The sequence below is a fragment of the Hemicordylus capensis genome, chromosome 4 (genome assembly GCF_027244095.1).
Source record: "Hemicordylus capensis ecotype Gifberg chromosome 4, rHemCap1.1.pri, whole genome shotgun sequence".
In the NCBI taxonomy this organism is placed as follows: Eukaryota; Metazoa; Chordata; class Lepidosauria; order Squamata; family Cordylidae; genus Hemicordylus; species Hemicordylus capensis.
In genome coordinates, this window is record NC_069660.1 from 236,514,451 (window position 1) to 236,527,780 (window position 13,330).

The 13,330-nt window shown below is 38.7% G+C and overlaps 1 protein-coding gene across 9 annotated transcripts in view; it reads left to right on the forward strand.

Annotated features, from left to right (window-relative positions):
• The window catches only part of PTPN2 (protein tyrosine phosphatase non-receptor type 2), a 56,933-nt gene extending 45,772 nt beyond the window's left edge, over positions 1-11,161 (forward strand). For 6 of the 9 annotated variants that reach the window (XM_053244719.1, XM_053244723.1, XM_053244720.1 and 3 more), the window contains 5 exons: positions 2,398-2,607; positions 3,718-3,879; positions 5,010-5,203; positions 6,030-6,231; positions 10,816-11,161. In XM_053244719.1, the coding sequence (XP_053100694.1) occupies positions 2,398-2,607; positions 3,718-3,879; positions 5,010-5,203; positions 6,030-6,231; positions 10,816-10,854 (807 nt within the window). In that variant the 3' untranslated portion in view covers positions 10,855-11,161. Of the gene's footprint in view, positions 1-2,397; positions 2,608-3,717; positions 3,880-5,009; positions 5,204-6,029; positions 6,984-10,815 lie in introns of all 9 variants that reach the window. The other 3 variants (XM_053244724.1, XM_053244721.1, XR_008305988.1) reach the window with 2 other exon arrangements.
• Positions 11,162-13,330: the final 2,169 nt, after the last annotated feature.

Consider the following 13,330-nt stretch of genomic DNA (forward strand, 5'->3'; position numbering starts at 1 on the left):
TTGGGATGTTTTCAATATAGATATTCAAAAATCCCAAAATATTTTCCCTCGGTGGTTTTTAAGCTTAAAACAGGGCTCAGTTAAGTTGTGTGCACTTGTTTGCTTGGCTAATCTAACTTTATTATGCCATCAGTATGGCAATAATAAATGAGTCTGCCTTCACATACCGTTAGTCTATAAACCTATAAAACATCTAATTTTCAGCTTTGCAAATGAGTTTAGAATTGAAGCGCAACTTATTTTTAGTAACAAACATGAGTATCTACAAAGCTCTACTTGTCAAGGACTGATGGGGCAGGGCATTGGGAAGATGTGACCGGCTCTTTCTGTTAGTAGAAGTCAGGAGCTCCTGAAAGGAAATTGAACATGCATGTGCATCAGCAAATGGACTGCTTAAAATGGAGTTTGGAGACGGGTGCTGGGGAGCCTTAAAATCAGGTCTTAGTAGTTTACATTTTTCATAGGCATTTCAAAGCTCTGTCTTTATAACATGGAATTTACCTGAAAGGCTGTATCCCTCAGATTACAGAAATCAAAGGAGAGCGCTCTCTCTCTTTCTCTCTCTCAAAATTAGGCTTTGAATAGAGTGAAGAAAGTGTTTGGCATCTTAGAGCACAAAATCCCACAGGGGGTGTGTGGGGGTGGTGGAGGCAAGGAGAGATGTCAAGCTGTTATACTCCTGATGGATCCTTGTAGTCACAAAGGATCCAGTTTGTATTTTTGACCTATATTTTCCAAAGTGTGAGTGTAGAGAATTTTTCCCAAACGAACTCTTCCCAAAGGTGCAAGTGGTGTCATAAAAATCAGGTGGTTGGGCATAGAAAGAGAAACTATCAAGGTTTTTATGATAGGAATTTGGTAAAATGTGATCTAAATCTTCAAGTTTTTTCAAAATGTGTTCCAAGAATGGACATGTACTAAAGCAATATTGAAAACACTTTTTTGTCTTGTCAGCAGTACAATTCTTTGAATTCATGGTTTAGAAGCTCATGCTGGGTTGTTGTTCACATGGTTATAAAAACGATTGTGGTTAGTGGTGCAGACTGTGTCAGATTTAAGACAGAAAACAATGTATTAAGATGCCTCCCCCCACCAAAGAAAAGAATAATACAAGCTGTAGTTCTTTCCATGGTTAGGCTCTCCATCACATTTTAATTGATTTTAACAGGCTGCTTTGGGGCACTATTTCAGACAAGTATTAAATGACTCTTTTTACAGTTTCTCTTGAATACAATTTGCCCATTCCTTCCAACACTTTACAACATAACAAAAGTAATCCCCTTCTGCAATTCTTGTATGTGAGACTAGAGGAGGAGAAGGTAGCAGATTTCTGAAGGTAGCCAAGTTCTGAAGTTTCTGGAACACATTTGATTCATGCTTGAAAAGGCTTGTCTAGGTTTTGTCCTGAACACTAGTATATTGCCACTCCAGTCCAGGTGGTAATTTTGAAGTTCTTGATTTTAAACTGAACAATTTTGAAAGTGAATTTGATTGATTCCATGCCGTTTCTCCGGGTGTAGCGAGCTGGGTGTAGCGAGCTTCCTTGTAGCCAGGGGACAAAGAGTAGCCAGGGGGCCTCCATCGCTCACACTTTGCGTGTGTGCCTCCAAGCCATGCCCTGTGCATCTGATAACAGGAGCAAGGGGGTGGGACAACCTAACCCACCCAAGCCTTCCCCTCCCTGTTTCTCATCACGGGGCTGGTGTGCTACTTGGGGCTGGTCCTGTTCATGCAGCTGCTGTCGTGGTGGCTGTTGCCCACTGCCGAGCCGTTGCCGGGGCAGGGGACACTGAGGCTCAGTGCAGAGCGGGTTATGCAGGGTGACCCCCACGGTGGCCAGCCGCAGTGCTGTCTCGATGGCGAGGAGCTGGGCGTGGAGGTGGCAGCAGATCGGGGCCAGGTAGCCCCTCCTCAGGTGGCTCCTGCATGGTTGCAGTGGCAAGGAGCGGTCTGCCATAGCCATTGTATCCCACACAGCCTTGCTGGACTGAGGGCAAAGCAACACCACCTGTGTGGGGAAGTGCTATTGGCTTGTGCTTCGTAGGGATAGTGGATATGTCACCTTGGCCAACTTGTCGATGACAACAGCACAATCCTTTTGGGTGGTGTTACAAGTGAGAATTCAGACTTGGGTATATGGGGGCAAGGAATCAAGGGAAATAACTCTAGTATGCCACTGCAGGTGGACAGTGTTAGATTTGCCAACATAAGCCCAACTGTGTCCAGGAGTTGAGCTTTGACTTAATGAAGTTATAATTGGATTGCATACAACTAGGGACTATGCTTTAGGCAGCCTTCTGTATCGGTGAGCATGCCACTTGTTTGCAAGCTCTTCTTTGCAAATATGTCAAATGTAACGTAACATAATTAAATCAAATCTTAACCTTTTTCTCCCAGATTCATGAATCCAGGATTATATTCCATTTTCATTATACTACATGGCCAGATTTTGGAGTTCCTGAATCTCCAGCATCATTCCTCAACTACTTGTTTAAAGTGAGAGAATCTGGATCCCTGAATCCTGAGCATGGACCTGCAGTCATTCACTGTAGTGCTGGAATAGGGCGCTCTGGTACATTTTTATTGGTAGACACATGTCTTGTTTTGGTAAGTTTGACCCAAATACTCAGCCAAGAATGCCATACAATTACTTCTGGATGACAGGAAAAAAATGTTCATTTGGAATAAAAATCTCTACTTTATTATGTTGAACTGTGACAAATGGAATTCAGCTGTGTAAATATAAAATGGTGTGTGTGTTTAATTAGTTTAATGAAAACTAATAACCAAAGATCTTTAAGCAACAAAATACATATGATGGGTTATATTTACTGTATTCATAGTAGTGATTGTCTTTCACCAATTTCCATAGGAGGAGGTGGAAAGGATTGCAACCAGGGATACAATTGAGGTGGAAGAGACAAGACCTAAACACTCTGAATTGTTGCAGCTTGTTTTGTGTAAGCTGTTGCTGCAAATACTTCCTCCACCAGTCTGAGGCTGGTTCAAAAGTGTAAAGGAAAAAACTCAAGACAGTTCAATATTCTGTTCCCTCTGTTCTGGCTGCTGCTATGATGCAGATTTAATGACTTGAACTTTAAGGGGAGAGTTTTCAGGCATTCTCATAATTGGGATATTTTGAGCTAGAACCTCTACGTTCACCAAATATTAGCGCTCCATTTTTTTTTAGCAATAAGTATTGGTACACTCACCATTGAGAGAGCAAGTGAGTCAGTGAGGCCCAGCCATCTTTTTACATATCAGATATTTATGAGATTATACTCTTTTCTTTTGCTTTGGCGTAATAGTGGGCAGGTTCTAGACCAGTGCTGCGCTTGCACAATGTGAGGAAAATACATGCCTTTAAGTTGCTTGCACTACCCTCAGTGTTGCACAACCACAACTGGAAAATATTTTCCAGGATATATACAATTGAGGTTGGGCAATGATTAGCTAGTGCCCCATGTTGCACTAGAGGTTGTGCAGCAGGATCTTTTAGCATAAGAACTAGTTGGGAAGAGAGAATATTTTCTTTGCACAGTGTCTTTATGTTAGCAAATAGCACTATGCTAGTGCAGTCTGGATTCTGCTCGTATTGTGTGTGTGAAATATTGTGTGGCTGAAATACATGCATGAAAATATGTTATTTGAAAGCATTTTCTACTTTACTGATCTGTTACTCGGCCACCAAAACTAACTGATATTTTTCTTTTATAGATGGAAAAAAGAGAAGATCCATTTTCTGTTGACATTAAGCAAGTATTATTAAATATGAGAAAATATCGAATGGGACTTATTCAGACCCCTGATCAGCTAAGATTTTCATATATGGCTGTAATAGAAGGAGCAAAATATATAATGGGTGATTCTACAATACAGGTAAATGTTTAGAATGACTTGACTGCTTTTTAAATTGGTTCTCTGAAGAATCCATAAGAAAATTGTTAATGGAACAAGATTAAACTATTTGGTCTTCATACTTTACACATATCGATTTAGAACAGTGAATTTTGTTTGTTTGGTATGACTACTTTTTGTGCCTTTTCTGAACAATTGCATTAATATACTGAGAGAATCATGTTCTGCTATCTGATACTAAATTACACTGCAGAATAAACTTAGAGATCCTGGGTTGAACTTCATTTGTCTCATCTAGGACTTTACGCAAGTACACCCTGTAAAAACTGACAGGTATGTGCAATATGTCTGGGCTAGTTAATTGAATTGTTCTAATTATAAAAACCTGCTCTCAGTCCTCTGCTCCTTCATTTCTGCTATTTTGGTGCTAACTGCTAGTATACTAAATATAAAATGCATAAAATACTCCACTTACATATTTCTGCCTAGCTGTTTGGCTACTTCTAGGCTTTAGTTTCTGCCCAGCATCTTGTGTTCCTTTATTATGTTTTCACATAAGATTCCAGCATCTTTTCTAGAAAGCCCAATGAAGTGTTTCTCATGGATAGTGACATAGTTTTCCTTACACTGGAGTAAGACTTGTTCAAGGCTAAGGGAAATGGTGTCACCCCATGTTTTTAAAAGTTATTCCTGGCCTGTTACGGGGAGTTGTCATTTCATATGATCTTAAATATAGGCATATTTGTATACATTGTGATGAAACCAAACCAATCTTTCTGATCTAAATTTTCTTAAATGCTCAGAGGGATATTGTATCTTGCTATGATAGCTGTCATAGTGGTACATGTTCACCTGATGAGGAAACAAGATGAGCATAAGTTTTCCCCTTGCATGGGGGAACACAATCTTACTGTTGGAATAAGTGAAAGCATTTAAAGCTCCTTGTAATGGACCAAGAACGCCTGTGTGTAATCTGTAGTTTCTCCAGTGGGTGCTGTGAAGAATTAAGGATGAAAACTGCTGCTGCTATTAAAAATAAGAAAAATTCATTACTATAATTTTCATAAGTATCAAAGTGCAAAAGAGTACAACTGGGATGTTAGCAGAAAGGATTTGGATTGTTAATAAAATGAATTATCTTCTCCATTCAGAATCGGTGGAAGGAACTTTCAAAAGAGGACCAAGCATCAAGTTCTGGACATTCTCCTCCAAATCTAACTAAACAACCAACCAAGAAATACAATGGGAGCAGTGTGGGATTAGAAAATCAGGAGCAAACTGAGGATATTATAGATGCTGAGTTGTCTTCTACAGTACAAAATACTGCTGATACAAATGCTGACATGTAAGCATCCTGTTCATATAATAACTTGAAAACTGGCCAGTGGCCGCCAAGAGCCCTTTTTCATCTGTTCTATCTGATGAAAAGGTTGAACTTATTTTGTTTCTAGAGAGTTTTTCAAAAAAGCAAGAAGTGTCCCTTTAAAAAAATACTTCCAAAGTACATGTTTCCTACTAGCCTGATACAGATAAAATGCTTAACCATAATTGGTGCTAAAACTGATTTATAGGCCTTAATCCTGGTCAAGATTCCAAAGATATACTAGTTTGGTTGGCAGTGGCTGCCATGCTAAGCTCTGGATCCAGAGGGCATGCGCAGAGAAATCTCAGACCAATATGTTTGTCATCTTAAATGCAGAGGGGAAATGACCTGAACAGTGTTTTGCTCAATGCCAGATCTAACCTTTAACATTTTTATTAACATTAATGTTAATAAAAGCTCATTTCAAATCATAGTCTGCAGTCCTTTTACTACCATGATTTAGGTATTCAGACATGTTGACTAACTATGATTAACGAAAACAAATCAAAGTGTCTGTGTGAGTGCATACGTGCATTACCGATACCGGAGTACAAACTACATATACAAAAACTATATTTGAAAGGTACCCACATCTGGAAATCATCTCACAATCATCTGTGTGTGCTTTTTAAAACACACACAATGGGCTAGATCTTAGTAGCCAGGTTTAAGCTGGTATACTGCAACTTAAAATTGATTTTATTAATCGTACAGTGTTGCTGTCAGTCCTGCACTCTCAAAATTGTGTGTGTTTGAAGATGAAGTACAACTGACTGAAGTTTTTTTTGGCTTTTTTTTGTGTGTATAGTGCTTTTCGGAAACGGCTGAGAGAGGACAGAAAAGCTAACACAGCACAGATGGTGCAACAGATGAAACATAAGCTGAGCGAGGTTGAAAAAAAAAGGAAAAGGTGGTTATATTGGAAACCTATTCTGTTTAAGATTGGGTTTGGCACAGCCATTTTCATTGGAATTTATACTTGCTGGAAATTGTACTTAAAAGACACTCCTGTGAGTACTTAGTGCAGTCCTGTGTCTAGTAATACAAGTTAATATACTAAACCAGTTCACACTACAATACACTAATTTCAGTGGAGCTTGAAGTGAGCAGTATGAGTAAAGGATTGCCACCATAGTTTGCAGAACAATGTGCTGCTAGTTCATCTGTGAAAATATGACTTGCTGCATCAAACTCATACATCTGAAATTAATGCAGTAGTACTGAAATCTAATGCACAGCACAAGAGTCCATGATCACTATTCACTGTCTCAGGACTCTGCACTGCAGGTACTCTTGAAATGAAATTGCTATCTGGAATAACATTGTGTACACTTGCAAAATAAACTAATACACATTTCCAGCAACTACGTATATAGTACTTAAATGATAGACCACTAGATCCAATAGTGCGTTGGACTGTAGTGGCCTCAGTCTATCCATTCGCATATTTGACATAAGCAATAAACAGTGTTGTGTCATACTATGAATGCGAACAGTCAATATTCGTGTGTGTAACATACTATCAACCGTTTATACTATCTTAACTTAGAATAGTACATTTTATAACTTATATTTACTCTTTGTAGATAATTGTATTTTTACAAGCTACGTTTGTACAAATTTCAAAAAGAGTATGCATTTAAGTAGTTACCATCTCTAACGTTTCAAGAGTGATCTAGATATCCACCGACTTCATTCTTCATTCAGTGATTAGTGAATTGCCCCTTGTGAGCAGATAGGGCTACTTCTCAGTTTCTTCTTTGTAAGTTGCATTCCTGTATTTATGCTTGTAGCTATATTTTTATTTAAAAAGAGACTTGAAAATGTTTTCTTTATAAAACGACTTATAAATAGTTCCATTATCTCAAGGCTATTTTTAAGGGCAGTTCTTAAAATCTTCAGCTACTGTTGGAAGCCATAGCTTGTGTTAAAATTCAAACATTCCATTAAATGTGAAAACATGTTTCTGTGTCTCATTTGATTTGAGTCCTGTTAATTGCAGTATTTAAAATGTATCTTTTCTCAGTGGGTGTAGATGACACACAACAAATTGCTTCATATATTTTGAAACCTGAATTGTAGACTACATCAAGCGTTGCAATAAGCAGGAAAAAATGGCTGTAATCGTTGTATGTTTTCAGGATAGGAAAAATTGAGATAGCAAAGAATCACTGAATAATTTTTCCTTGTATCTTTTGGACTATAAATTATTAAATAGGAATAATACTAGATATTCTATTTGGTTAAAAATGATACTGCTAGATGTTGAAAATCACACTAAATTACAGTTACAGAACTCTGATTTAGAAATATTAAATGGTGAACATTCAGGATATAGGTTTTCAAGCAATTCTGAGATTATTCTGCCCAACATTCTAGTTGGTGTGGGTGGGCGGGTTAATGCTGTTCATGTTCCAGTTTATAACAGTAATTCAAAGCTATTTATTTTGAATTGTAGCTAGATGAAAGATACATCTTGAGTCAGAGTTAAACTAATGTGTTAAGGATCTTTTACATTCAGTTACTGAGAGAATAATGCACCACATACTTAAAATAATGGCAGGTATTGAAATGGGAAGTAAAAAGCTCTCTGTATCCTGTACTACTTAGAAGAAATCATGATGAAATGGTTAAATTTTGCATTGTAGGCTACAATCTTATCTCTTGCAATAACTCTTCTAACTTTTTTAAAAAAGTGTAAATATGGTGTGAAGAGTAATACTTGGGATCCACACACTTTTTTTGAATTTTGCCTCCTGCATAATTAAATTCAAATAGAATGAGCCTAGTTTAATTGTGCAATTTATGTATAATTTGTGTTACATGGGCAATAGAAAAGTGCAGTAGAATAGATTTTTTGATCTCTTGAGACTAGAGAGGCAAATTTAAAAGGTTGTTTAGGCAGTGCCAGTTGATACATCCTATTTTTAAAAAATAATTATCGTAATGAGAGAAAACATTCCTGTGTCTGCCTCTGCTTTTAGGGATTGGAATATAGAGCTGTCACCCCTTCTAAAGTTAGGCACTTGTGTGTTTCATATGCAGCATTTTGTAAGGCACATTATCTTGTTCTTGCTGTTCAGCCATATGTGGACACAAACCATATATCAACTTCATATGTGGACACACAAGCACAAATCAACTTCACAGATGTAATTCAGATACATTTTGCAACCACATTTAGATAAAACTTTTAGAAAGTGGTTGCTGTGCAGTCATCATTAATAGATGTATACATATGAATGTGTACATTTAAAATAAAAAAAATTCTATTATTATTATTTACGTTGTATATCCCGTTCTTCCTCCAAGGAGCCCAGAGCGGTGTACTACATACTTGAGTTTCTCCTCACAACAACCCTGTGAAGTAGGTTAGGCTGAGAGAGAAGTGACTGGCCCAGAGTCACCCAGCTAGTTTTATGGCTATGTGGGGATTTGAACTCTGGTCTCCCCAGTCCTAGTCCAGCACTCTAACCACTGCACCACCCTGGCTCTCCTTTATGCGATATAAAGCAGAGCTTTGAAACTGAATGTTGCCCAGGTCACTTTTTGTAAATGTTAAACTGCTGAGTCAAGAGGCACCTTGTTAAAGTGGTGATTCTCTTACATTCAAAGTGTGCTATCAAGTTGACGTTGACTCCTGGCACCCACAGAGCCCTGTGGTTGTCTTTGGATTCAGGAGAGGCTTACCAGATGCCTTTCAGCATCTTCCTATATCCCTGCTGCCAGATATAGGTGTTTCCCATAGTCAGGGAAACATACCAGTGGGGATTTGAACTGGCAACCTGTCTTGCTAATCAAGTCACTTCCCTGCTGCACCATTAGATGGCTTCTCTTACATTTAACAAGGGTCTAACAACTGACCCTAGCCAGCATCTCATTTGTTGCTGAGGGGTACCTTGGGTTTCTCTTTAGATTATGAGCCCTTTGTGGACAGGGTATCATCTTTTTTTTCTACATAAACTGCTTTGAGAACTCTTATTGAAAAGCAGTAAATAATTATTCACAATAATAGAAGGTGACTTAAGTTGCTTAGCAGGAAATATGTTGCAAAACACTAAGCAGGAAATAGTATTCCTAGCTGGCAGCATCTGTTATGCTGGCAGCCTTGTTGGAAGAACAGATGATTCTTCACTAGAGAACAGAGTGACCCTAACAAAAATGGAAACTCTGACTCACTGTCCCTCTCTTGTAGGTCTGGCAGTACTTTAGTGGCTGCATTTGTGTAGTTTTTACCTGGGTGGTTGATTCTACCCCCTTAGAAGTGCAAATGGCCTCCAAGCATAGAAATTCTTCCACCTGTCCCCCATGCCAGTTCCTTGAGGGCAGTGATCCTGATTCTCTACTTGGCTGTCAGTTCTCAAGTGAATTGCAAATTCTGTGCCAATGGATAGGAAGCATTCCAAAATCATCAGATGTCACATTGGGGCATATTGTCATCTGCCAAACTAATCATTGATTATAGAGCTGAAGTTTGTTTTAATAACAAACTTTGTTCAGAATATTGTTGAATGTCTTGTCAATTCATAGGACAGATTAAGATATCAGAAATGATTCCTGGAAACCTCTGGTTCCCAGGGAGTGCATACTCCTGGCAGATGTGTTGCCAAAACAGACCAGCCTCCAGTTTTCTGAGCCTTTTGCCTAATATTCTCGGCAAATTTGTAACCTACACTTGAAGTTGGGTGGAGTTGGCAGGTTTGAACAAGACACCCACCAGGAAGTGTTGCTCAGTATTGTTATAAATAATATGAACAGTATAGGTGGAAACATACATGCAACTTGAAAAAAACCTTATCTTTCTGAACATTTAAACAAGATGTTGTTTATTTGAATGTAACAAAGACCCATTTAAAATGAAATTGAAGTAGGTATCATAGAGCAGTCTATATAAATTGTTGGGGTGGGAGGAGGAGTGCATAATTCCTGAGAACTGGACTTTGGGGAGATGGTCTGAACCCATGTTTAAATATTAAATCTGTGTTGTTGTTGTTTCCAAACAGTGGAATGGCTGCCATCTTTTCTTGTTCCTTAGATATTCTGCATTTAATTTAAAACTTTTAGTAAGGCTCTTTATATCATGTTATAAATTCCATTATTCCCACTGCCCATGTCCCCAAAAGCCCTACCCAGCATGAACAAAAACACTTTGTAACATCTAACTTTTTCATTTAGCTTTTATGTCTGGCACAATTTTGGAGAGTCTTTACTTTAGCACACTTCCCTTATACAATCTCTCTTCTTAGCTGACACTAAAGGTTTTGTAGTGCAGGTTGGAGAAAATTGGCCTGTTCTTGTTTTAGGGGGAACAGAGAGGCTGTGAACTACTGTTTCTAGTGATCCTATATCCTACTGATTCACCAACAAGACATCTGAGGAGCAATGCTAATTATTGGTTGAAGGGTACTTGTGCATGGCAAGGAATCTGTTCCTCTGACACATACTTCACCTTCTGCTGCAGTAACAGCTCAACATGAACAAGGCTTTTAACATTCAGAAAAAAGTATTTTGCTTTTGCAGTGAAACTTATTAATACCTTAGCACTGTACTTCTGAATGTACTGAATCTGTGACTTTTGCGTTGTGTGTCTGTAGGCCGAGAGTGACCGACACCTAAACCTTCAAGACTTGTGAATATTCTGCAGCTATAAATTGCATACTATTGGCATGCAAAGCAGGACATGATCCCTCTCCAGGAACAAAAGTGAGGTCTGAGCAATACCCAGGTGGCCTCATAAATATCTGTTTACAACGTAAACAACCAGGGAATGAAGTACACCACCAGCAAGAGTTTTTGCAAAATAAAGTAATTTGTCTTAAGTGTTTTATGCTTGTATCAACTGTAGAGAGATGTAAGAGATCACATTAGAAAATACTTTGTAATGCCATTCTTATGTATTTTTTTATACTTTTGGCAGCATTAAATATTTTTTTAAATTGACATGTTGTATGTGTATTCTCTAACTTTGAAAAAAGGGTTGGTTGCTATGATTAAGACGTTACAGTCCCATTCTTGACTACTTTTAATTCGTTGCTGAAACCACCATAATTTTACTCATAGCTATTAATGGCAAAACTAGGCAGCATAAAGAAGCTATTACTATCTCTTGTTATATAAGTCTCAAATGTACCCATTGCTAATCTCATGCATGGCTGCTCTCATGAGAGTTTGCAAGCGAACTGCTGGGGAAAAGCAAATGGGCAGGCGAATGGCTGGTCAGCCGGGAGAAAGTGGCACTGGAAAAAGCGGTGGCTGGGGAGGTGGGAAAGCGGTGGCCAAAATGGGCTGAGGAGTGGGGAGAGCTGGGCATAAGGTGGGAGAACCAAGAGGGCTGGAGTAGGGCCGAGAATGGGGAGTGGAGAGAACGAGGTGCAGATGCTCAGCACCCGGGCCAGCTAGTTTAAATAACGTCGTTGAAGTGTTTTGGAATGTACATCTGTAAACCTTGTGGACTGACTATAAAAGTATTTTCACATGCAGTGTACCTTTTTTCCAGTTTCAGCTGTCACATGCTCCTTTGACCAACTAAGAAGAAAAAGCTACCTAGTTGAGTATCGGGAGATTTCGATGCCAAATATGAAACATTCACACACTTGGTGTAATGAAATATTCCAATAATGATGAAGTCATGAGCGGTTTAGGGAGCAAGATGAAAGCTTTTTCTCACTTGGAATCTGTGCACTGGAGCACCGCTGGGAAAAGTGCATTGGCATTCAGGGGAATTAGGTTGGAAAATAAAAATAATTACTATTGCTTTCTTTCCATGTCATTCTATGAACTTATTGATCAACCCTCATGTGTCTTGGGAGTGAGCCAGTAGTGGGAAGAATTCTCTTTGATTCTTCCAGGGAAAAATGCTTACCAAGTTCAAAGAATAAGCCCACTTCAAACACATGGTTGCTAAAATGTTTGGATTTCTACTTAAGACTGTTTCCTTAAGCTCCAGCTATACAGTATTACAAACATTTGGACTAGGCCTAACAATGTAATAGGTTAGATAACAAACTTGATCAAGAGAATTTACCTATATCCCTTATGTGGAAAGGTTCTACTTTTCTTACCTTGAAGTTTATTTTGGGATTTTTAAATGATAAAGAATAGTTAATGAGAATAATCGTTGTTTGTTCCCCAAGAGGTGTTGCTTCATGTTTGAAAAGGTAGGAGGACTAGGGAGGGTATGGAACCAATTGAAACTCTGCTTTTTTTAATGGCAGCCATTTCAACAATAGACCTGTGTGCAGGTGCCTTGTCTTGGTGAAATAACACACCATGGCACAATTTGCCACATTTATTTTTGACAGCCTGTTGTAATTTCCTAATCAACTATGCATAATAGTCATCAATGATTGTTGCTCTGTGTTGGAGACAGTTGAGCATCAAAATTCCTTGTGCATCCCAAAAAATGGATGCCATGACCTTGCCTAAAGGTAGAAGGTAAAGTTGTGCCATCGGGTCGGTGTCAACTCCTGGCAACCCCAGAGCCATACCCATTATTCTTTGGTAGAATATGAGAGGGGTTTACCATTGCCATCTCCCGTACAGTATGAGATGATGCCTTTCAGCATCTTCTTATATCGCTGCTGCCCGATATAGGTGGTGACCTTCCTGCTGACTGCAAAATATGAAATTCCAAAGGTGGTGAAGATGTTTCAATGCCATGCTTTGCTGTTTCACCTCACGCTCAAAATGGTAAACTTGTATTTCACCCATGGTAAAACATCAAAACTCATTCTGCAGGATTTCACCTGAACTGTTCCAAAAGTTGCACTGACTCAATCAAGCTGCATTTTGCTTATCCATCAACATTCATGGCACTCATCTTGTAGAAATCTCTTTCAGCTTGTTGTTTCAAAATTGTGTACTGCCATATGAAATGCCAACAATACCTGACAGTTGCAGAACATTCATGACCTCACAGTTTTGCAATGATTTCCTCAGTAATGGATTTTGATGGGCATCTACAGTGGTTAGCTTCATAAAAGCTTCTGCCCCACTTAAATTCAGCACACCATTTGACAACTGTTGAGTATGTGGGGGAAAGAGTCTCCCAGTGTATCTTGCAAGTCTGCATGGACATGCCCTGAAATCACAAGTACTTGATGACCACAT